We start from the raw sequence: 26,906 nt of genomic DNA, 5'->3' as shown, positions 1-26,906 counted from the left end.
CATATAAACATTCTGAGCCAGGCCAGAGAGGAGAGAAGTGAGAGGCAATGCATGCCCTGTTCCACACTTTATTAGCCATTTTCATTTTTCACTTTCCAATCTCTTTAGCATCCTGTTCTGCCATCCCTCGCTCTCTGAAAGGCCTAATGTGATTGCTTCCTATCTCCACATGTCTGCTAAGTAATGGAGCCGTCTTAGAATTATCCTGTGCTGCAAGAGAAAGGCATTGCTTTTTTTTAAATGCAGCATTACTTATAGTTATTTAAACCGCACTCCAGCCAGATGTGATAGACTTTGACAGAGTTGGTGTCTGCTATTGTTTTTTTTTTTAATAGTATGTCTTTAATTGCAAGGAAACAAGCTGTGCAATGCGGGAATTTTCAGTCCAGATGTGAGAGATCATAACAGAGCAGATATCACTCTTTCCAAGCCTTCTAATCCATGGAAGACAGTTATCTAAAGGTTTAGGGCTGGCTCAGTAGAAAATGAAATGACCTCCCCTCTTCAGGTCTTTGCCTCAAAGTGTGAAGTCAGACAGAATGAAGGAGCAAAGAAAATGAGGAGGATTTCGATATTTAAATATAAATCAGGGCTCCAAAGGAACAGAAAACAAACATTTATAGACTAAAGAGGAATTCTGTAGCCGGCGATTTGATTTTGATTTAATTTCGCCCTACAGCTCAGGCTGGGAAACTGTACATTCTGTAGGGACAATCTGCGGGGACCAATCACAAACTGGCTAATCAAACCCATTGGTGGGTTTAACCTGACATAAGAAGTGACGGCAAGCAGCTTTTTTTTTATCAATATAGCGACCACCGAAGCGCAGCAACCCATTGATGTGAAATCCGTCACCCAGATCGTTGGTCTGATTGGTGAAGGACTATCCAATTGCGTACAGAGTCATTAGAACTATGCCCGTTGATCACGCCTCTTGTGCAGAGAAAATACAGAGCAGACTCCCCAGACTAATGTTCAATCTTCCACACTTGAATCCAGCCAAGTACCTTCGTTGCATCGTTCCCCAACTTTCCCTCGTTTTAATTTTTTGGTCATTTCTACTGTCAATTAATAATATGCATTACATACCCAAGAAAATACATAAAAGTTGATATCTGTTTAACTTGGAGAGGGGGAGAGTGGGATTTGGCTGTCCTTCCTTGACCTACAAGAAAGTGTTACACTGTGCACTAGGATTGGATGTATGTGGTCAGCGTTTTTTTTGCAAAATTGTTTTAAAAAAAGCATTACAGCACAGTCCTCACACTTCCGCTGACTTCCAATCCCCCCAAGGCTTTCCTTGATTTTGAGAGAAAATGAAATAATCAGTATTGCTAATGATGATGACTCATCAGAGTGACATCATGAAAGCATCAGCCAATCAGAGCTTGTCTTGGCTTTGACTGATCGATTACAGAAGCCAACTGGGAGGATGGTTGACGCGTGGATGACCAAGGGCAAATCAAGGACGATGGCAACTCCATTTAAATGTTATTGAAAGCATAACTGGCTGCATGGATAATATGTTGATGGATACATGTTGTTTGGCTGTATAATATATTTAAATGGCCATTGGAGTCTGCTTCTGCCAACACTAAGCAGACACAGCATTGGGTTTGCTCTAGGAGTCTGCCTCTAAAAATGAGTTTATTCTGCAAATTGTCTTTATCATAATCTACAATGAATGTATCATTCTGCTCTGAGAGGATGTTTGCATTTCTGTACTTTAAAAAATTGTCTAGTGCAACCTAAAGCAGCAATATGGGGTGTGCGGGGTGTGGGGTGTGTGTGTGCATGGTTTTGGTTTAACTACATTTGTGGGGACCAAAAAACGGGAACAGTATACTTATTGGGGTCCCGACAGCTTGTTGGGACAAATGCTGGTCCCCACAAACGTTGAGGGCTGTTTGAGGGGGAAAAAAGATTTGGGGTTTTTGGTTTATTATGGTTGGGGTTTGGTTTGGTGAGGGTGGGTGGGGTTGGTTAGGGGATTTTGGTTTTATGGTTTAAAGGGTTTTTTAAGGGGGTAGGGAAGGGAAATTTTATCAATGAACTTCCCCCCAAAGATAGTGGGGGACAACTTGTGGTGTGTGTGTGTTTGTGTGTGTGTAAAATTTTTAAAAACCCTTTTAGAGTTCCCAAATTCAGGTCCCAAAAGGTTTGGGTTGCATTTAAGGGACTACCTTATTTCATTTATTTGGGAGATTTGACCCATCAATTTAGGTTTCCCGGCCTCACTCGCTTTATCAGACTGAGGGGGGGAGAAACTGAAAAAGCTTCGGGCCCCTTTATGCGATTTCTTCCCCCAAACACAAAAGGGGGGGAGAGGGCAGTATTAGCCTATTAAAATTTTTCCCCAAAAAACCTCTCTATCCCAATTTTAAAAATTTTTGCTTAGCATGGGTTTATTGGGCCCTTCTTTGGGGGAAAAAAAATAAAATTAAAAAGCAAAATAGATTCCTGGCTCTAGCATTAAAGTTAACTAAACTTTTTCTGACCTGGTTTTTGTGTGTGGTGTGTTTTGTGTGTTGGTGGTGTGTGTGTGTGTGGGGTATCCCCTCCGTTGGGAACCCCTTTAAGAGGGCCAGGGCGTCATATTTTTAAGGGGTTTTCCCCCGGTAAAGTGTAAAAGGGGGGAGGGTTAAAAGAACCCCAAAGGGGGAAAATGATGGTGCATTGAGGCATTTTGCCTTACCTGGGGTAGAAAAAACCAGACTCTGAGGGGTGATTTTTTTGCTGGATGACGGCCCCCTGGGTTTTTGGAGGCAGGCAAAAATTTTTCCCTTTTCCCAAACCACTAAAAGGGGAAATTTTATTTTTCGTCAATAAAAGATTTTTGATGGTCGGGATTGCTCTAAGAAAAGATTTGCCCACTTCCGATCCTGTACTGAAAAGGGGAACTGGGGTTTGGGTTTTTGGGAAAATATGGTTTTATGCGTTGTATCAATAGTAAAAGAAAATCCTTCAGTCAATTTCCAAAAGACAACTGTTGAGAAAATTTGCCCGATGCAATAGTCAGCAGGAGGAGATAGCGGGATGGCGTACTGACCGACTTGGAGGACTCTAAGGATCCAGAGGAGAGTGTGTCCCGACTGCTGCGGCTCTTGGAGCTGAGGTGCGGTGAAGATGACGGCGAGTCATCGATGTATGGCAGGATGTCGTGGTGCCTCCGCTGCTCCTCTGCGCGGTCTGCGTCGTAACCGTACGTGGGAGGGGTCCCGGTGAAATGACCATCTGTGACAGGGAAGAGAAAAAAAACCTTAAGTACCTTTTACATTCTTCTGACTTTGTTTTGACCACTTTTAATGTAGATATCAAGACATCTTTTGCAAATCAACAATAATTTAATATCTTTTTTTGCGAAACCCAACTTAAGTAAGCTTCAGTGTAACCACAGATCCATTAATGCCTTTACAATGCAAACAGGGTGGATTCCTACATTTACTGCTTGGCCTCGTACTCACACAAGGTTGTCATGCATTGCAGAGTTAATTTTCCAACACTAATTAATGCAGTTTTAGAAACTGGGGCACACAAAATGAGTTCCCCCTGCATCTTTGTTCGTGCACTCATACAAAAACATAAAGCTCTGAGAGGAAGCACTTGAAGAGGCTGACTACAAACTGGGTCAAGGTTCAAATAATCTGAACAATGAGTGCAGCATCCCTGGGGAAATTTTCAGCAACTTCCCTCTGACCTGCTTCTGAGGTGGGCGCTATCACTTTCTCTGTGGGAAAATAACAGCTCAGCCAGCACAAAGTGGTTTTGTGTATGATTCTGGGTGCTGATCTCTACAATGAGAAGTTGGAGAGAAAGAACTCAAAAAGAGATGGACGCACACAAACTACAATTTGATTACAAACAACTTGTTTTACGGCGCCACACTCAATGAGGCGATGCATTCCGTTTAAGTTCAAGTTGTGTACAGTGTGAGTATAGTCAGCGGTTCGGGGAATGTGGAGTGTAACAGCTGAGGGGAAGCCATCACGCATCTTTGATGCAAGAGAAGACCTTTTGCTCATCTCCTCCCACTCCTACATTCAACAGAGCCACACTTCTCAGAAAGCTGGCCGGGCCTCCTCTGTGCTGACTCAGACTAATAACATCCCAAGGCACTTAGTGTCAGACTCTCAAACCAGTTCATGCCATTTAAAAGCATTCTGTAGCTTTAGAACACATTCAGATGACATCTACTTCAGTACTGATCCTTTTCTATGCCTCTATTTGTATTGCTCTTTCATTGTGTTTTCTGAATTTTCCGCTTACACCAACACAGACATATGCTCTTAAAGTCATAGGTCATAGCGTGAGGAAAAACGAGAGAGAAACTGATAGAAAGAACAACGCAAGAGTGTTCAGGGCCCGTCTGACCTTCAGCCCACCCACCGCTTGCTGCGCTTACTCGCTGCTGCCTGTGGGCGGGTGCTGCCCACTGCGCCTGCTACGACCAACAGCATCCTGCCAGGCAAAGACCAACATAGAGGCTCTGTGTGTGTGTGTGTGTGTGTGTGTGTATGTATGTGTGTGTGTGTGTGTGTGTGTGTGTGTGTGTGTGTGTGTGTGTGTGTGTGTGTGTGTGTGTGTGTGCGTTTGCAAACTCTCTTCTCACAATGCCAAACCTTGCGAACCAAACTGAGTAGTTACTACACATTCTTCGTTCATTTTTAGTCTTAAGTATGGGCCTCTGCTATTATTTTGCAACCCCTGCACATATTCTGTTATTTACATATATCATAATTTCCAGACTTCTGCTTAATGTTTTGTGTTTTAACATTCATCATTTTCTTCTTCTTCTTCTTTGTTGACTGAATTGCAGTGTAGTATGATTTTAGGTGAGATTTGATGTATTCAAAAAGCACAGTCAGCTTTAGGGCTTCCTCTAGTTCATCCAATGAGAGCATTCGCCCCATGTAGGCTGAGTCCTGCAACGGCCCGTGTTAGAATCCGACCTGCGGCCCTTTGCTGCATGTCATCCCCCATCTTTCTTCCCCCTTTCATGCCTATCAACTTTAATAAAGTGAAAAAGCCCCAAAAAACAATCTTAAAAAAAAGCACAGTCAGAGCTGGTTGATGTGACTTGAAAAAGGGAAGTTTGGGGTCCCCTACTGGAGCTGCTGCCCATGCAACCCAACCCTGGATAAGCGGACGACGATGGATGGCAAAGCACATGCTTACACATTCAGCCTGTAGCAGTTAGCATTGATGTTTTAGCAGATTTAACCATATTAGAGATTGTTAACATTCAGAAACAACATGCTAACAAAAAGACATTGCACGTTTTTAGGTCTGATTCACTGCTATAAATAGAGGGTGTGAATGTGAAAAACACCAAATGGGAAATGAGTGAGTGGTATCCTGGCATGTTTTTCTTTTTGAATTTCCTAAACCACTTCTGTGTGTTCATGTTAGAGAGTATAATATATCTAGCTGACTAATTTAAAGCAACACCAAAGCACTTTTCCTCTTTTAGGTCCCCCAAAAGGTTGCAAACGGAATTAGATCAGATTAGATTAGATTAGATTAGATTAGATTGTACTTTATTCATCCCACAGCGGGGAAATTCCCTTATTACAGCAGCATTTTCTACAATAAAAGCAAAACAAACAAACACACAAACAAACAGGCAAACAACAGACAATAAGCAGAAGGTATGGCTGAATGTAAAGTGGCGTCAAATAAAGGTATTGTAAAGTGCGGTTGCCATAGTACAGAAAACAATATCGCAGTGTAAGTGTGTGACGTTAAAATTAAATTGAATATGTAATTAAAATAATATAGCAAAAGTAGGTAACCATAATATAAATTATATTTACCTGTGACCATAAATAATATTGAAAAATTAAGTACTTGTAATGGAAAAAAAATATAAATACAGATAATAAAGACATACAGAGTGTGTGGAGTAAATTAAACTTGAATAAAAACAATGAAATTGTCCACCACCATAATTCTTGTGAACCACTGAAACGATTTTGGAAACATTATTTTAAGGTACAAAAGAATCGTTGGTGTTACTTTAATCTTCCCACCACCTTGCTTCGGAAAAGTTCGGTCACTGAAAACACACTAAGGTTGTGTGTGTGTGTGTGTGTGTGTGTGTGTGTGTGTGTGTGTGTGTGTGTGTGTGTGTGTGTGTGTGTGTGTGTGTGTGTGTGTGTGTGTGTGTGTGTGTGTGGTCCCTCTTGATTAAAATTGGGCAAAGTCACAGACCAAAAACCACAGTCATGAATAATAATGATAACCTGTAGATACATTATTTGAAATGCCATATGACTCTGACTTTCTAGAGAACGTCTCTAAAATACAAAAGTTACAAGGTTTACAGTTCCAGTTTCCAGGCTTTTTACAAATAAGACAACGTGTTTTCTTCCATAACAAATGAAGGATTCATAAAGTAATTGTATATATATGTATAGATCAAAACAGTTGAGGCCATCACTAGTCTGCTGATAGGCTTACCAAATATAGTGTTCATGTATACTTTCAAACCAGCAGTTTCCAATGGGGGAGGGACTGAGCTTTACAAGTCTGTTAATGGGTCACTATAGCCTGTGGTCGTCAAACACTAGACTTCAGTCTGTCCACGTCTGACCTCATCTCGGCCCAGACACTGCTTCTAACTCCGCCTTGAGTCAGTTTCTCTCCTACTGTCTCTCATGCTCTTTGTTTCTATGCCCCTGCATCTCTACACACACATCTGACGTTCTTTATCTTTTGCTGTCTCTACTCTCTATCCTTCATGGGAACAGATTGCTTGTGTTTCTGCTGATTTCTGGCGTCCACAGGTGGCCTCTTCATCTCCATGCTGCTGAAAGATCAGCATCATGCTCTTCCTGAGCTGAGCTGCTTTACTTTCCCCTTTTTTCTTGTTTCCCAAACAATTCCCCCCCCCTCAGGAAAAGAATAACATGAAAATATGAGAGACAAGCTAACACACACACACACACACACACGTAAAAAAATGTTTACATGGAAACAGTGTTTGGGAGGGCAACAGGTTTTTTTCTTGCTGCAGGTGGAAAACTACAACCACACTGGGAACAGCTGGTGCTCAGCTGCCATGGCAACACACAGGTCTTTCCAAAACAATATCACAGACAGAGCAGGGGTATCAGGGTGTCATGTGACACTGATCTGTTGAGGGGACGTTATGAATAATAGAAGACTTCAAATACTGTACATGGGAGCCGTTAGCATACAGAGATTGCAAGGATTTAACAGTTGCAGTCAAGAATGGGTAATGGAGCTGGATACACTTTGGAAAGAATGGACTTAACATCTAGTTGTGATGTTTGTGTGCAACTCACCAAGTACCTGAGAAGACTAGGGCTTGGTATGGAAGTCAATACATTTTTGGTACAGACCGACAGATCAAAATAGATTCATAATCTTGTTTAGTTCTATTAGATCAGATTGTAGGAATGGTTCTTTACTTGCAACAGCTTTAAAAAAGATGAATGATCTGACCCTCTATTTGCCTTGCTCATTCTCACACATACAAGGAATTAAGAGGCTTGTCTGTGTTTAATCGTAATGAAGAGTGCACTGGCTGAAAGACAAAGGAAACAATTGTTGCCTAAAGTCCTGCTATGCTCTGTGTGGTGCTGGCGGAAAGGAGGGGAGAAAGAAAAAAACAAAAAGAAAACGAGCCACTGGTAAGACATAAATAACATATAAATATGACAACTCCCATGATAAAAAAAGGAATATTAGAAAAAGCAAAAAAGAGAAAGAAGACAAAGACAATGGGACCGACTGAGAGCCATGAAATCGGAGAGAGAGCAAGTGACTCTCAAAGGAGGCATAAGATATCCTCGATAGTATGAGCTGCCTTTCCAACCCCCCGCTAGCTTTCCGCTCAGCATGGCCGTCATAAATCTGCCCCGGCTGCTGACGCCTGAGGCCTGCCATCCTTACACTACCAATATAACCCCACCTCTGGCTCTTACTCACACACACACACACACACACACACTTACAAATACATTCACACGCTTACCATAAAGCCCCACAAAGCCCCATAGGACCATAATGTCACACTACTAATGTAACACTCCCTAGTCCTCTCTCTTAATCCTGCTATTTGATGAGAGAAGAAAATGTAATCAGAGATTGAATGGTGTGTTTTACTGGCTTCCGCCAGCCCCCCTCCACCCTAAATCTGATTCATATACAGTGTGCTGGATTTGGGAGGGGTTAAGCTTATTGAAGAGGCCATGTCTGGATACTGGAGATAAATAAGATGCACCCCTGTCCTGCTAATAATGTTGCACTTTCCATTACTGCCCCGAAAAAAATGGTGTAAAATACATATGCAGTATTGTAATGTGAACTATGATGGAAAATAAGTGGGGTGAGAGTTTCTGTAAGGAGAGAAAAGAGAAAGCAGAGAGAAAGCACTCTTCCCATGAGTTCCTACCTCCCTTTAAATATCCAATTTAGAGGCAATTTAACTCAGAAGAGAGGGGGCTGGTAGACAAGGGAAAGCTGTGGAAATTAAAGTGAAGGCTCAGCTACAGCATCGCTGGGGGGGACAGACATGCCGTCAAATGAACTTGCAAACAGCGTTTCACTCATAATCCTCCCGCGACTGCACAGGCACTTGACAGCAGTTAATTTGATAAATGTCTTGTCATTAGAGGGCAGACGTTGCAGAGCGTCATACATTGAACATGTGAATGTATTCTTGAAGTTCTGATTCTTGATATCTGCAAATTAGGCATGAAAATGTGGAGGTGTGGCTCCTTTAGCCTACTCAGAAGATGCAACCATGGGGACACTTTAGAGAGGAATGGCTTGCTTTCACTTGAGGTCACAGTGGGCACTTTGCATCCTTCATACAAACAATTCAGTTTAACTAGATTGGGACTTTCACAAGATGAAGATGAATCCTAAAGGCATTCTTCAAAGAATTGCAGTAAAATATACAACTGTCTTGGAATCCATGGAATGAGCAAAGTGAGTATTTGGCTACACAAATCGCCATCCCTGCAGAAAGCTTGTTTTATTTTATGAATTTCTTTCGGTCCTTTGAGAGGACCAAAGGACCACACATTCCCCATACAAAGGCAGCAACTTTCCTCATCTCGTTTTTCCAATTGCAGGCAATTTATCGTGAATACTATTTTAACCAGCAATCACAGCCGCCTGACGTCTATCTGCTGGTGAATTCCTTGTTCCCGCTTCCTGGCATTATCAACATTACACGAGTTGAGAAATCATAATAAAGCAATTTGTTTCCTGGAGGTAATCTCTTTGCCTCAGCATTGATAATCTCTGTGGAAACAACCCAGCAGCAGACAGTTTCAGTTATAAGGCCGGGACGATCGCCAAGTCTGAGATGTTGCTCCTTTAAAAACAAACAGCGCCCCCTGCTGTGAAGAAATCCTCCCTTTGTCTTAGGGTGGAGGGATGAGAGACAGAAGAGGGACGAAAGAAAAAGGCTACATAGGAAAGGGCATCGTCTGAAATCACACCACTGGAGGAGGAGAGATGAGCAGAGGAATGAAGATGTTAGTGTGTGCATGCAGAGGTGCTGTGTTTACGGTGTGGCTTCACAATGCTACCGTTTGTGTTATGAGCTTAGATAAAATATATGTTTAAATGTGTGCGTGGTTTTCTGAAACTACTCATGGGGACAGGCCTATGTGTCATGTCATAAATATCAGCCACAGGGAACGAAACAACGTCAGATGCAACAGCCAGGCTGCACGCATTGATGAGTTAGAGTCACCCGCAGCATTGCCTGTGGCGGTAGTATGCTGCTTACTGGGATCTAACAGAACAACTTATTTGTATGTCTTTCATGGCAGTCGTCAAAGGAGCATCAGCATATTTATTGTCAAACTTCACTAAACCTTAAAGCTGGGGTAGGTAGTTTAGTGTGCGTCATTTCTCCAAAAATTCCATAATAATCTTTCAGCATATTGTAATTCCAGTGGTCTGAGAAAAAATAGGCTTCTGCACCTCCTCTTGGCTCAGTTCTCAGGCTTTAGAAAATCTAGCCTGTGATGGGAGACTTTGGGCAATCACAGGTCATTTCAGAGAGAGAGAGAATACCCCTATTGGCTGTTCTACAAATACAGATGCCTATGCACGTCCTTTTAGATTCAATGTCCAAAAATCTTGCAGAAAAATTTGCTTTTCCGGCATTGGCAAAAACAGCCTACACTGCAAAAGAAAATGTTGCTATTTTAGCCTTCTGCTAACCGTAGACAAGGCTGTGGCTAATTGAAGTTCATGTTTATGTAGCTTTACAAAGAAAACAGGGCGGTAATTCTCATAGAATTGCAGCTATATAAGGGAATCGGGATCACAATCACAATGGGGACGATTAAAATGAATGACTAGTACTGTACAGGTCACTGTTTAAAGAGTGTGCATATGCCCTGCTCGTCTGGTGGGAGGGGCTTAAGACAGAGGAGGGGGCAGCGGCAAGAAGAAGGATTTATTTTCACCACAGTAACTAACAGTGCATTTCTAAAGTTTCTTTTGCCTTTTCCAAAAAACTGCCCACCCCAAAATTAATGAAAGCAAAAGATTTAGTCAACACAAAAATAAAATTTAAAAAAGGGGCAAGAACATTTTCTTTGCTTGGGAAAGATCGTTGATTCATTTTTTATCAAACAAGGATTTTCCACTCGAAAGAAAACTAGGAAAAAAACCCCTGAAGAGTTTATAAATTTTTTGGTTTTCCCACCACAGTCCAAAGGCCCAAAGTTATTTAAATTAAAAAAAATATAATTCAGAGAAAGTGGTGTTTGGGACAATCTGTTTTCATCAGCCCGACAGAGGGAGGAAGGCGGATTTTTGGGGGTAGAATCCCCGTCATAAGCATTGAAAAGAGTCAGGCCAAAAGTTTGGGGGTGAATATAAGAATGTTTTTAGTTATTTCAACTTTTTTTTAATCCAAATTCACGGTTTCATGTTTGGATGTCTTAGTGAAAATTTTATGTAAATAGTCTGAACAAAAAAAAGGAAAAGTTTGGGGAAAAAAGGGGGTTTGAAACTTTTGGCCCGTACGTTGTAGAAAAAAGGGCAAGGAAAGAAACAGAAAAAGGGTTTTTAGAGGAAGAGAGAAAGAGACAAAGCAAACATTTGGGAGGCAGAAGGAGGTGGCGGAGTAACGAAAAGAGACAATTTAAAAAAAACATAATTACAGTAGAAAAAAGACAGGACACGAAGATAGTTAAACAACCAAAGTCAACAGCCCCTGTCAAAGCGTGTATTTTTTAGATTCCCTTGTCGCTGTGTGTGTTAACGCTTCTCTCCCTCTCTCTGTTTCTGTCTACATCTCTTCTATTCTCTCTCTCCTTCCTGCCGCCGCTTCCTTTGATCACACAAGACTTTCAAGGAGAGCGCTCTCCTCAGTGGACACACACACACACACACACACACACAACTCTACCCTCATCCTGCCAGACAAACCTTTGATTCTACAATCGTCTGTCATGTCTTCTCCGTCAACTGCTAAACTCATTAGGAAAGAGACTCATTACCCCGACCCATGAAGCATTATCGGGGAAATAAGCGTTCAAATTGCTGCAAAATCACACAGAGACTGATTAATAATGCAGCATGCTAAATTACCAGCTCCGCTCCGGAACATGGACGACGCTCATTAGACTGTGGTTTCTACGGGCAAAGATGGTAATGTGCGATGAAAAATAAAAAGATGCTTGGCTTTTAGGTTGTTAAGTCAGCAAATGGTAGACTCTAAGTATTTAGAGTAGAGGGTCTTTACGGTACGTGTAATGTCTTGCAGGTAAGAACAATAATAACACATTCCTATCTACAATCTGCTCTTTACTTTCACATTACACAAAAGCTTTCTTTCTCTAACTTTCTTCTTCTAAATACTACCTTTCTAAGCATCCTTTCGTGCATCTCTCTGCTTTCCTCTCATTTGCCTTCAACGATGGCCTTTGCGGGAGCCAGTCTGCGAGCTCACTGCGGCGATAAATCTCGAGGGCAGACCTCAGCCCTCTGACACTCTCTGTAATGCATGATGAGCACCGTAACCATTGCGTGTGTTTCAGTGTGGGTGGAGAGCAGCCTCATTAATTTATCTACACTGAAGCTGGCATTTAAACCTCCATGGCTTTCTGCAAAACAGCCTGCCGCCTATCCTAAATAATGTGTGGGTTTTAAACGATCTATTGTAACCGATAAAATTAGAATGAATGGGACTGACAGGAACGCTATTTCTTTATCTTTGCAATAGTTGTTGAACTTGGTTTAAAGATGCAGACACAGACCAATGTGTGACTAAAACAGTTTATCATGCCTGAATTCAAGATCCTACTATTGTGAAGCACGATAAAATATCACAATGACAATTCCTCACATCTGGTAAATGCTTTATCATCTTAGTAAAAAACAATAAAAAAACAATGTGTGACTAAACAATTTAAAGGGTGGCTTGAACTGATGATGAAAACAGTTGTTGTGCTCTCAATTCCTACAGAACCCAGTAGTGAAAGTTTGATATGTGACATCAAACTGTTTGACAAGTATAATGTTTATTGTGTGCAGTTTAATGTGTAAGCATGCTAACATTTGCTAATTAGCACTAAATACAAAGTTCAGCTGAGGCGTATGGGTAGCCAGAAATGTCAACCTCATTGTGGAAAAGTTAGAGGGTGATCAAAGCCATCAGGAATCATCTTCTGGGACCATAGATATATGTACACAATTTCATTAAAATCCAGTCAGTAGTTGTTGAGTTATTGCGGGCTAGACCAAAGTGGCGAACAGACTGACTGACCACTATTGTCATCTACAGAGCCATGCCGTTATGTGGCTACTAAAAAGACGACATATGAGTATCTGAGATAACAAAAGGTTACCACACAATCACAGGTGTTAAGTGCTTTCATGTGTCTGTTGCTGGAGGGTGGAGGCACTCAAGGCCCCGAGCAGAGCAAAGGTTGGAGGTTAGAGGTTAACGCAGTGAAGGAGTGGGGACAAAGGTCACATGGGTTTTGTGTTACTGTGTGTTCCTATGTGTGTGTGCTTGTGTGTCCATGTATGCCTCCAAGGGAGCTCAAATCTTATTAATAAGCAGTACTACTACTTCAATCAATATAATCACTAGCTAGGAAATAGATCATACCTCCCCTGGATTGTTGTCGGCAGCAGCCGGAAAAGAAGGCGGCGATGGGAGAGAAAGCAGAAGCAAGGAGGTTGGTCTGGCCTGCTAGCCCAGCTAATGACACTACCACACATTTGAACGTTTGTTTTTTCACAATGTCTGAGTTGAAAACACATCTTGTTGTCATGTAAGGGCCCTGTTCATGTTGCACAGACATTGTAATTGCATCTTGAGTCAGCTAAGAGGCACAAAGGCACTCTTTAGAATAGGCCTCCACAACTGGCATTGTAGCTAACTGGGAGCTCTGGCCATTAGCTGCAGCAACTCCAGTTGGCGAATACCAATTTTGGTTTTTTTTCCCCCCCTATCGACAGTACTCATAGACATCTAGCCATCAAGATTAAGTTCAAAATCATCTGGACTTCTACTTTAAAAACACTGGCATGTCTTGAAATCATAAAAGAATCTCTACTGGCAGTAGCTCAGTCCGTAGGAAGTTGGGTTGGGAACCGGAGGGTCACTGGTTCAAGTCCCCGTATGGACCAAAAAGTACAGAGTGTGGATTGGTGGCTGGAGAAATGCCACTTCACCTCCTGGTGCTCTTGAGCAAGGCACCATACCCCGCAACCGCTCAGGGTGCTGGTTTGGCTGGTAGCCCACTCACTCTGATATCTCTCCAATAGTGCATGTACAGATCCTGGGCGTGCCGTGTGTGTGTAGTTCAGGACTGTGTGTGAGATAACTAACAAAGTGTGGACACAGCGTGTAAATTGTAATTTCCCCATTGGGGATCAATAAACAGATTAAAATTACTCAACTGGATCAAAGTGGTTTTGACTGACCGACATCAGTTACAAAATGATATATAAAGAAATAGAAATACACAACTATATAATAGTCTTTAATTTTAAACGTGTTACATTTCCTAAATCTCATCTCTCTCTATTGTTCTCACTCTTAGGTAACCTAAATGCTCTCCCCCTAAAGGTGACATCACTGTTCTCCATGTTTGATTTGGCTTTGTTTTAGCTGATTACAGAGAAGAATGTCAATGAGGTTTTGCTCCTGTTTCATTTAACCTAGTCTGGCAGAGCCTCATGATGTGAAACCAGAAGTAAAACACATGTATGACAGTGATGTGAAACAATCACTCAGTACAGAGTGATTGTTTCACATCACTGTCATACATGTGTTTGAAGATTTGACACTTTAAAGTTATTATAATGAGGGATATTGAGTGTAAGGCCACAACCCTCCTCCTCCTCCTCCTCCTCCTCATTTGGGTCTGATTGGAGACAATGCTGACAATTAGCAAAGACAAGCGATTGAGCAGTAATCTGTGACACAATATCCCACAAATAAAAGGTAAATTATCTGTCTGACAGACTGATGTTTAACAGGGGTCTAATTACTATTGGCACGTCTTTTCAGTTTATTTGTATCACATCATTTTAAGTTCCACACATATCTAACGCTACTTTTACTCCTATTATTACAACCACTACTACATGCTATCCACCTCTATTTGGTTTCTTAGGTTATTCAGAATTTAAGGACAAACAGTTAGCAGTGGTAGAAATTTAGCACATTTATTTATGCACTGTACACTTTACAGTTACTTTTAATTGTGCTTAAGTACTGTCAACTGGGACTGGCTCCTGCCCCCAATAACCCTCAAGGATAAAGTAGTAGAGTTGATGGATGGATTATAGATTAAACCCCCAAACAGTGTATCAAGTAGCTAACATTAGCATCACATTTACAGGCTGCAACATTAAAATAGTGCATTGCTTAACGCATAAATAATGAACATTCTCTAAACTCTTCTGTAACATCAGTACTTTTACTTTTGGTACCTTGTATACATTTTTATGCTAATATGGACTGTTACTTGAGCAAAATTTAGAATGCATGACTTTTATATGTAACAGAGTATTTTTACACTGTGGTAATTCTACTTTTACTGAAGTGAAAGATCTTCTTCCACCACTGGTGGTTGGTTTCACCATTAAATGAAAGACCAAGACCAAGCCATTACAATGCTTTGTTAGTTTGTTAACTGTGGTGGTTTCGTGTACCCAAGCGTAACACGTTTTATTACTTACTGCAGTTATGTGCAGTAGTTGTGAGTTTTATGGTTATGGGATCATGGTATATGTACTGTTTAGGTGGTGCACAGCTACAGAATGGAAATACAGTCTGGCAGCAAATCAGATGCAAAACTAGCATCAGCCAGCCGGTAAATGTGGCTACTTCCACATGGTGTCATAAGCTTGGTGATTGTCTAAATGTAAAGCCATCATGTCAATGCATTAATCACTTATTTAAGTTTTGAGGAGTGTGCTATATACCTCAGCATGTGAAATTTCAGATTTGTGTAAAAGAACCAATGAAGGGCTGCTGCTTTCTCTCCAGTATAGGACTAAGCTATAAAATCCTTGAAGTAATAATGAAGGAAAGGGGGAAATTGCTCATATGTTCTTCCAACCATGCTGCTCGAAACCACATCCAATCATTTTATGTGCTTCCTACAGCATGTTGACATTCAACGAGTGTGTTCGTGGCTTTATTTCATCTCTAAAGGCACATCACATCATCCACATTACAATCCCCCTGAGTCCTGTTATGCAGGTAATGCTGCACTCCTTCTGCTGCAGCTGAGCTTGTCTCTAAGAAACCAAGTCAAACCCTCTGTACTTCTGCAAAACCTTTCTTCCAAACAACTGACATGTGCCTCTTAATAATATACTGCAGTTAGCTTCATATAGCCTATACAACTGGCATTCAAAGCCCTTCTAATATGACATCCAATGATTATTATAACAAGTATGACAGCGGACAGCTACATACAAAATCTGATATACGCTGATGATTGAAAGCTAATTTGAGAAGCAGCAGGATTTCATCAGAAAACAGTGAAATAGTAGTTGAACACATCTTTAGACTTGTGTATTTCTTGTCAAACCAGGATGTTGCATTTGTGGGTTAGGATCATTCAAAACTGTTAAGGAATAGGTTATCAGTTAGGTAGTTTAATGGGAGGGGTGAGATTGTTCCAAACGTGGTGATCATTTCATTGTTTGGGTTATTTTTATTATTTTTTTTTTATTTACAAAGGTACCCATTAAGGGTAAAGATATACACAAAAATGCCAGAAATTTGAACTTCTTGGCATTCACTTTTCATTAGGTGTAAGATATCAGCTAACAAGCTGAAAAGGTTGATTCTAATTTTACTGTACAAACTGCTGAATATCCAATGACCCTCCCGCTTTGGAAGTGCAACACTGTAACACTTTGAGGCATTAGGAAATCATCCATCACTAATATATGTCCGATCAAACTTGAAAAGGCTACACTCAGTTTACCACAGCCCTGTCCCCTCTCCCACAGCTCCTGAGTCAGACATTACAGCCTGCAGCGGCGCTTATCATCGGCACACAGCAGAACGAGCACAAAAGGCTCCAATCTGCCTAATCTCTGGTCAAACACAAGCTGCAGCATCATTGCTGCTCAGGGCAATAAACTGCTGCTTTATGCTGGAGCTGTTCAGGGGACACACGTTAGGACTTTGCTAAACGGACCATAGAGATTTGCCAAAATACATCTCCAGGGGAACTGTTGCCTTGGTTACCACAGCCAACAGGAAGAGCATTTCATTCCTGATTAGGTAACCTGTCAAGATGCAGAGGAGGCTTTTATTGAAGCTACTTAGGAAATATAATCAGAAGGAATTAAGTATCCCAAGTGAATATTTATTAAATGTTTTTTGTGTGTGTTGAAATTAGGGAAGTGTGCAAACAGTGAATCCCCCCCCCCCCAAAAAAAATAAAAATAAAAATAAAGACTACTGTTTGGCTCATGGTTCCTTATGCACACATGGCTCTAACCTTCATCTGCCCGTCTCATCTTTTGTTGTTCCTCAGGTGCTCTTTACAGAGCCAAATTCTCTACAACTCACTCAAGAGTATTCTAAAGCATGCTACCTTTGAAATATAGAACAGGAAAATTGTAAGATTGCATTCCACCACAAGGTAAACTGTCATTTTAGCATCCTTTCAATTAATTTCAAACCTGATCCGATTGTTACCATGGAATTTGTCCTCCCCCCTCTCTCCTTCAGCCTATTTTATACTGGCACTGGGCCAGTCTGACTGTCTGCCAGTTTCAAGCGTCTCAGCATCACCCCCCCCCCCACACACACACACACACACCACACACACAAACACCATTCAACATACAAGTCTCGCCCCTGAACAACGTCTGATCAAATACACACTCATGAGGTACTAGAATGTATTCACCCTTTCTCTGTTCATGTGTACGCACACGCACATTTTCACAAAACGAGGACACTGAATAATTAGGGAGATGAAAAAAGAGTCAGCCTACACAGACAGTCATTTCAATTATCTCTATTCCTCTGGCTGTCTGGCTACTGTCTCTTTAAGGTTATGGGCTCAGCTCACCACAGTCTCCTCTGGGACTTAGTCATGAGGAACCAGCTTGCTATTTGATGCCCCTCCACGCAGGATCCCATGCTAGATCTCATCACTTTGCTGAAGAACTGCTATGTCTCCATCCCACCTTTCCCGCTATATGTGACGGCTGTCAGGACCAGGCAAAAAAAAATTAATTCAAAGCATTTATCCAATGGTTTTGTGAAGGATGGAGACTTGTAGACATATTCCAAAGTGAACTTGTGATGTGACGACCAACAATGGCCAGCAGCCAAGCCAACTGCATGGAATTTCTTTTCCCTTCACGGCTGCATTGTGATATGATAACCAGGGATGTTTGAATGAAGCAAACCCCTTTCCAACCCTCACTCCCACTACTAAATCCTCCCAGGTATTTATTGGATGCATTCAGCCCAGGTCTGGTCTCCTTGGCAACAGAACCTAGCAGGGACATACAGGAAGCTCTCATTAGACTATATATATATATATATATATATATATATATATATATATATATATATATATATATATATGTGTGTGTGTGTGTGTGTGTGTGTGTGTGTGTGTGTGTGTGTTGTTTATTTGCTTCCCCGTGGAAAAGCATGCTGGCACACTGTCCTCCACATCTCTGGCGCAAGAACTTATAGTAACCCAGTGTCACACTGACACTTAACACCTACACATAAACACAAGCTAATATAGGAAATACTGTATGTTCAAAATGGGAAAACAAAAGCAAACACAAGTGCACAGATAGATATTGTAGATACAACAAGATAGACTCACTGAGCTTTCTGAAGAACAGTTTAAAGTGAGAGTCAATTTGTTGCTCCTAAGTTGTCTGAATTTTCCATTTGGGTTTATGCTCTAAATGTAATTTTAAGTGTTTTCATACATATTAAATGTGTTTTTGTTTTTTTGGTTTTTTTACATAATAAAATAAATTGTTTTTAAATTGTTAAACGTTATTGTTTCTATGTAGTTTGCCACCTATTAAGCCCCTTGGAGGGTCTTTCGGCAATCAACCATCACATCTTTTTTTGTGTAATATATAATACTGTCTTAATGTTTTTGTAGTGAAAATGAAATAAATCAAATCAAATAGATATATGGCACATGTATGTGACAAAATCAGAATGAAAAGAAGCAAAGCACATGTGGCTCTATATAGCAGGTACATACATATATGCATGGAATAGTGCAGTGTGTTATGTAATAAATGCATGTATACATTGAGCGCACAGTCTATGAGAAAAAGCCCTGAAAAATGTTTAGTCAACATTACAGTAGGAGTTTCCTCATAGAGAGGAGAGTATCTATTCCCATCGATCAAGCGGACCATTGGATGGATGTCCACCCATCCATCATTCAAGAGATTTGTATAAGGGCTGCACAATGTGACGAAATTGGATATTGCACTAGTCCATATTGCAATTTGGATAAAATTGATTAATTGTGCAGCCCTGATTAGTATGAATCAAAATCAATTACAACACAAAATATAGATAAATTGCTCCATTAGCGTTTCATTTCTTAAAAACTACAGTTTCGCTTCTAGGTGAAAAACAGGCACCAGGGTATAACTGCTAGATCATATATTATCACTGTTTAACCATGAAATTCTCCAGAGAGTCTTCAGCAATCTAGACACAGTAAAGTGTGAAGTGTACAAAAGAACAATTTCCATTGGGGGTGGTGTGGACATGTCCCCTTACTTTTCTAAATCCCACCATAGCTGGATGTGTTTACTGAAGCCTCACTGGAATTTATCCTCAGACAGCCCAGCCCCCTTATTCCAGATGAGAGGTGTAAAAAGGTTGATATTAATTAATATTACAGCGCAGAGCACACAACACCATCAGTGTATGTTAGTCCTTCAATTGCACCAAAGTAATAAGTTTGCATGGCATACGATTAATATAATAACCACCTTCATCATAATTTGTTAGATGTTAGATAGATTTATATGTCTATATATGCAAGATATGTATGCAAATGCATGGTGCCGTTTGAAAAGTATCAAAGAATCGGCTTCAGCTTAGTTTATGTGTAATTACCTTCTCAGTCTGAAATAGCAGTAACTGAGTAGGAGAGGGCCCAACCTTTAGCCATGCGTAGAAAAATCTTGTTCTTGTTAGTCACTGTGGCATTTTCTGATAAACAAACCACTCTGAAAACATGCCGTTTGAGTTCTTCAACCAGAGAGATACGCTCAGTGTTGAAAGGCTCAAAACTGGAGAAGAGTGTTGAAAGTTGAATTTATTTGAACTTTGTGTTTTGTGTTGCTTTTACAAGAGCGAAAAGAACAAGTCTGGCCACCCCAAATGAAATGTCTCCGTAGAAGTCAGCGAAAGAAATACAACTAAAATCTGCCTTATCCTAAGTTGTAAACACAACTTGAGAAGGACAAAATGACAGGCACAACAAGGAACGCAGTAGTGAGAGAAAAACAGAGATGAGACAAGATAGGAGTCTCTCAGAAGCATTAACTACTTAGAGAGAGACGGTAAGGGGGGTAGTGTGAATTAGAGTCTTTCTTCTCTGGCGCCTCAAGGGAGGAATGATATATTCAATTTGGGTTAAAAGAATGTGTTTAGAAAGAAAAAACGGGACCTGAGTGCAAGCAAGACAGGCATTGGATGGCTAATGCTGTTTCTGTGTTTCTCTGCTGGATCGTAATTGAGAGACTCATGAGGGGAGCTTTTACTGAGGCAGATCAAGGCTACAAGCTGTCAATGAAAACTACAAACATGGCGACGAGGGCAGCTGACTGTCACTCAAAACTGCTAAAAAACAAACGTTCTGTCCTTGGGTTCATCTCGTTCTTTATTTCTTCATCTTTACCTCTGATTCTTTACTAACTCCAATCGCGTCTTTTACCTTTTCAATCACATCTCTCGGTTTCTCAGACTTCCTTCTCTCATATCTCAAATTTTCTACTAATCATTTCATTGATCTCTTTGACCTCTCTTCCCCTTTTCATCTTTCCCCTTTTTCTCTCTGGGGTGATGACTGACTTTGAGGTGCCATCTACATGGCTTGCGACGGTAACATTATCCTGCTTATGTAACAAGACACTACAAGCAGGGGAGGGCATGGCACCGCAGGTTGCAGGGCTGCTCATATGTATGCATGGGTGTGTATGCCCATGGGTGTCATTTAACTTGAGTAGCCTTCATTATGAGACAGCAGTATAGCAAATAAGTACTGTTAAAGCTTCAATTCCTACAGGAAATCAAAAACCTTATATTGGCTTAGCTTGACTGTCAAAAATAAAAAATATCCAAGAATATGGATTGTAAACCACACATTTATTTTTAAGAAAGACTGATGAAAGAAATTATCATAGAATTACGTAAAAAAGCAGGACCTTGGCTTTTACCACAAATCATGACTTCAACACCTCAAGTCTGTCATTACAACCCAGGAATCTCGATGAAAGTCTGCTACCGACCAAGTGAGGTAACATACCAGTTTTGCTCATGAGCTGAACTAATAATACATGCTGTACATCAGTGTATACAGTAAGGGCAAACGTGATGAAAGCACAGCAGTTCTTGCACTCATTCAGGAAAGGCAGATTTCCCCAGCGTGGGTGTCCTCAACTCTGTGGAAACGACCTCCTTTGGTGTGTGTGTGTGTGTGTGTGTGTGTGTGTGGTGTGTGTGTGTGTGTGTGTGTGTGTGTGTACAAAGTGACTGATAGGGCAGAGCAGGTGGGGGGTGGGGCAGCTGCTGGTGGAAATGGTACACAGCAGCAGCACTGTTTCTCGACCACCAGACAGATGTGCAAAGAGCCGCAGTCCCACATGCTTATTACCTACCAAGGACAGGCAGGACACAACACCACACACACACACACACACACACACACACACACACCACACACACACACACCCACACACACACACAACACACACACACACACACACACCACACACACACACCCCACACACACACACACACACACACACACACACCACACACACCACACACACACACACACACCTGCGCAAACATGACCTCATATACTGTAGAGCTCAGAGCACACATGAATGCCTAGCAATCTAGCAACTGTACTTCACTCACACTAGGTGTGCATGTTTTGTACCACCAGCCTACGACAATTTTAAATTGCGACTTTCTCATCAACACAAACATTCAGGGGCATTAAACTCTATATGACCCCCAAAAAAGAAGGCAGACAGAGAAGTACAGAGCATGTGAAACTACAGTGGCAGAACAAAGGAGTCACTGAGAGGAGTGTGTAACAATGAATCACCCTTGTCCCAGCACTCCATGAGTATGTGTGTGTGTGTGTGTGTGTGTGTGTGTGTTTGTGTCTGTGCGCGCACACACATGATGTGTGATCTGTTCCCATGTTGTACTGTACAGCAATAGAGTTGAGCAAACTAAAATCGCTGCTTCTTTAACTAAAGCCATTTAAAGCCATTGTCTTTCTGCTCTTGAATCCAAACACTTTCTGTCTGAAAACCCTTGATTTACCACACACAACTGACAGATGGCTACAACATACAGGATGTGAGTCAAATTTAAACTAAAATTGTCATTCCTTCAGACAGGATTTTACCCAGGGCAGTTGTTGTTGAATGCTTTCTGGCCTGAAAAGACATCTTCCAACATGGCTCTCTGACTGTCCTGCATGTCGGGTGTAAGAGTGTGTGTGTGTGTGTGTGTGTGTGTGTGTGTGTGTGTGTGTGTGTGTGTGTGTGTGTGTGTGTGTGTGTTTGTGTGTGTGTATGTGTATACGTACAGGTAAGGCTGAATGATGACAATGATATTGATACTGAAGTCCATTATGCAAGCAAGCAGCAACACATCCCTCTGATTAGACTAGCCAGCAGTTAATTAAAGAGAAGCTGAACTCAACTTAATCTCATGTTGTTTTCAGCAGCACTGGAGCGAGAGGACACGGAGAGGGGAAATTATTGGTTTACACATGAGGAAGGGATGGAGGTACAGATGCACAAATGGCTGGATGGATAGATGCTATATGGAATAAAAAACAAGGTTTATTGGTGGGGCGATGATGAGATGTGACAATTTTTGTCAAGTCACACCAGAAAGTGGCAGAGTGAAATTCCATCTGCCTTCTTCACATATTATGTGGTTCTAGAGGCTTGGTGATGTAAGGATCATTTATAGGGTTAGTTGGTAAACTACTGTAGCTGGTGAACAAACTGCTAAGGTGTTAGCCCGCCCTTATTAGGCCCTGTCATTGTTTCAATTTGACAAAAAAGTAAAAGAGTCCCAGCCTTTTAAATTTGAAATAATTCACTAATATTCTACAGGTAAATGTAAAGAGATAACTTCAGCGTATTGTCTTTTGACTATATTTCCTCCCTTTAATGCCTATATCAATTAATCAATCTTTCATACCAGTTACTGCGATTACAGATGGCTGACAGGCTGATAATAATACTCATTGCATTAATCTATGATGCGATCCAAACACACAGGCACACACATTTAAAAAATACATGCGTGAGACAGAGACAACATTTAACGCTCACACAGCAACATGGGCTGATGCACAAAGGTACACAAACAAAAAACACAAACACACAGGGGAACAGCGCAGAGCACACAACACCATCAGTGTATTTTTAGCTTCTCCTCTGTATGACTCTGAAAGATTTTTCCCAATTTAATTTTGCCTGATGCAGAATTGATTCTTCAAATACAACTATCAAATATCATTTTATAGCAACAGAGCCAGAGTTAATGTACCGTTTACTGCATTCCGTCCTTTGCTCGTACTTTTGCTCAACTTTGACATTTTAGCCTTTCTGACCGAACCTGCTCTCACAGATCACTCAGAGATGGGTGGAGGCTGTCAAACAGGCACAGGAAGTCTCAAAACAGATTCGCTGAAATTTAAACTAAAAAAACACGTCAACAAGCTTGCAGACATGTTGTTATATTGTGTCAGTTAAAGTTGTTTAATAGGAAAGCAGACAAATAAGTTAAAAAGCCGATCTAGAAACTAGAGTGTAAAGTGTTCCGTCAGTCAAAAACAAACAGGGTTGAAATAGAGATGTGACCTCAAGAACAAAAATCAAATGAAAACGTGTGTTTCCCAAAAGGTTCTCAGCTTGAGTCAGCTGAGCCACGAATGCAACTATTCCCCTGTCGCCGTTGTGCGCTCCACTAATCTGCACGCAAGAGCTTCTGAATGATGAAGAGAGGAAGGAGACGAAGGGGGAAGAAGGTAGATAACATTAGTATGTGCACAAATGTCTAGCAGTACCTCTGTGTGTATGACTATATTGTTTGTTGAGATTATTCATGTGTATGTATTTGTTAATATGGGATCTGTCCTCTGGAATATACTGTTCAAAGGAGAATGCTGCTGGAATAAACACTGTCAGTGCACGCACACACACACACACACACACACAAAATGTTCAAGTGGGGATGATTATTTTCATGTTTCATGAAGCATTTGTCAACTTTTGAGTGTCTGTGTTTGGTTTTAGGACCAAGGGTCTTTATTTTCCCTGCTATTACATACTGTACAGTACAAACGCTACAATGCAAAGTGAACTGGTGTGTGAATCTGTAATCTGTCAATATATTTTAAAGTATTCATCAGATAACACCTAACCACCAGGATGCTCCCACAAATGACCAACTGAAGGGACAATGTAGGAAAACGTAGATTCACACACCCTAAAATTCCCAAAAAAGCAACTTTCATATAACACCACATATCTTACAGACATTAAAAGAAACAGATAGCACCGAGCTACTGTTGAGATATCTGTGAGACCCCCCCCCCCCCCCCCACACACACACACACACACCAGTGTGAGGGAGGAGGTGTCTGACCCAAATCCTGAATGTCCGGCTCAGAGGTTAGAAGATAAAGTGTTGGAGTGTGTGTCACTAGACTTGTCAGACAGGCTGTGATAGGAGGAAACATGAGGAGGCACCAGTTCAACTGTGTGCGTGAAAATAATTAACCCAAATTGCCAAGTGGAGCCAATTTAAACTACTTTATATACTTTTACATATGGTTAGTTAAATCTATAGTAATCACTATAGCTGTCAGATAACTGCAGTACAGCAGAAGTAAAACATTGCACAAAATGGAAACAATCAAGTAGAAGTACTTTAAAACTACAATTATTGATATCTTTCTCACAACCACTTTTTGGCTCTAAAATTGGAAAATAAACACATAAGTGGACAGGCACACAAATTGACACACCGTTGTCAGTGCACTCGGCTAAACATTTGAGTGATCTCACACCCTCCTTAGCTGCGCTGGCCAAAGTAAGTAACCTTTTAGCACCGAGTCGTGAGCCCTTGGCAAGGAGCCTGAGGCAATACTGAGTCAACCAGTGGTCAAGGACGGACAGAGAGAGAGAGAGAGAGGATAGAGAGAGAGAAGAAGGAGAGAGAGAGAGAGAGAGAGAGAGAGAGAGAGAGAGAGAGAGAGAAGAGGAAAAACCATTATCCATTGAGAAGTGAGACAAAGGACGTCGGGGCTTCGTCACACTCGAGTGAGAACAAATAATAGCTCCCCCCCAAAAAATGGGACAAGACCCTCGAGTGACCCACTTTTTCTGGTGATACTCCAATGATCGACAAGTCTGTGTGACTGTGTGAGGCTGAGGCGTGTGTGTGAGAAAGATGTGCATGTGTGTCTGCAGATATGGGGAGGGGCATGGGAAAGCAGCATGTGCTTCAGTTCATCTTCACCTCTTGATCTGTCAGCTGTGTCTTCTCCCCTTTTATATCTCTCCGATTGCTGCAACATCAGTCCTAAATGATCTACAGCTGCAACTAATGATTTTTTCCATCACCGGGTAGCCAGCTGTATATTGTTTTGATTAATCACTTAATTGTTTCATCTATAAAATGACAGAAAACAGTAAAAACAGTTCCTTCAAACAGTCGTTTCAGCCAATTCCAGTCAGGTTTTTTTTTTTTTTTGCCTCTTTGGCCACATTTATTGCATGTATCTGTACACCCTGAGAGCAACCTGAGAGTACTTTACCCATGAGCAAAAGATAGTGTGGAGAAATAACAACACGGTAAGGCAGGGTGCGAGTGCCTGGGGTGATTCAGTCTCTAATTGAAGCCATCAGGAACACAGCACGCAGGTCTCACAGCGATATCAGGGGGGCTGACAAGCTATCTGCAGTCCACACATTCTCTTTTAACACACACACACACACACACACCACACACACACACACACCACACACACACACACACACACACACACACACACACACACACACACACACACACACACACCACACACACACACACACACACACACACACACACACACCACACACACACACACACACACCACACACACACACACCACACACACACACACCACACACACACTCTGAGGCCTGTAAAATGTACAACTTTGGCAACTCACTGATAACCTTGTTGTCGTCTGAGGCTATTATCAGCTGCCCTTTATAAGTCATTTTAGCATGGAGAGGTATTATCACTGTTCAACAATTTAGGCTGAATATTCACTTAAGTTTATGGCCACGGGAACTAGGGGTGCAGAGGGTGCTGCAGCACTCCCTTAACAAAAGTAAGACAAACTACAACCATAATTAAAAATGACACATTTATTTAATGGATTAATGATACAGATATTGATTAACCTACTCCTTTTCATTACAGTTAAATGTAATTTGATTTTACAATTTGGTTATGAAGAGATAAACACATAATTTGATCAGAATGAATCTGTCAATTTTGCCAAGAGCGAGGCGCACTGCACACCTCTGACACTCATTCATGAGGGAAGTTAGTTGTGGAAACTTTCCCGAAGGGTCAATAGTACAGAAGTTAGCTTAACACAAAAGCAGATTTTGGGTTTCTTCATAAAATCAGTCACAGGTTAAAAAGCCTGATAGACCTGAGTCAGAAAATTCAGCAACTGTAACTGAAAGAAGTAGCAGCAGCACCTCTCCACCTGTCACTCCCACAGCGACCCTGCTAGCAACAGACGACGAGGCAGCTAACTTTTGATTTAATTTATTCAGTGATGTGTTTTATACCCTTGTATTTTGTGGTTCAGTGTTTGTTTGAGCTTGTAGTAGGCCTATTCTGTACCATTGTCGTAGCTTTGTGCCTATATCCTGTGCCTAGTTTTGCCCTGTCTTGGGTTTTGGATTTCATTCTTGCTTTAGTTTTTGATAGATGCAGTCTGCTGTGTGGTGGTTGACTTTGGCTGAAAATGTCCCTCTTGAAAATGTGTCAGCACCCCAACTCAAAATATCTTCCTTCGGCCATGGTTTTAGCCTCATTGTTTGGACACAAAAATCTCTTATATATATATAATATCTTCCAG

General features: G+C 41.2%; 1 protein-coding gene across 2 annotated transcripts in view; it reads right to left on the bottom strand.

Moving 5' to 3' along the window:
• The window catches only part of LOC116704482 (breakpoint cluster region protein), an 82,467-nt gene that overhangs the window by 33,845 nt on the left and 21,716 nt on the right, over positions 1-26,906 (bottom strand). For both annotated transcript variants that reach the window (XR_004335692.1, XM_032540014.1), the window contains exon 2: positions 3,050-3,234. Coding sequence is in view for 1 of the 2 variants with exons in the window: in XM_032540014.1 (XP_032395905.1) it covers positions 3,050-3,234 (185 nt within the window). In the remaining variant the exon portion in view is untranslated. The remainder of the gene's footprint in view (positions 1-3,049; positions 3,235-26,906) is intronic.

Source organism: Etheostoma spectabile, chromosome 16 (assembly GCF_008692095.1).
Source record: "Etheostoma spectabile isolate EspeVRDwgs_2016 chromosome 16, UIUC_Espe_1.0, whole genome shotgun sequence".
Lineage (NCBI taxonomy): Eukaryota > Metazoa > Chordata > Actinopteri > Perciformes > Percidae > Etheostoma > Etheostoma spectabile.
This window is presented reverse-complemented; position numbering and strand designations above follow the sequence as displayed.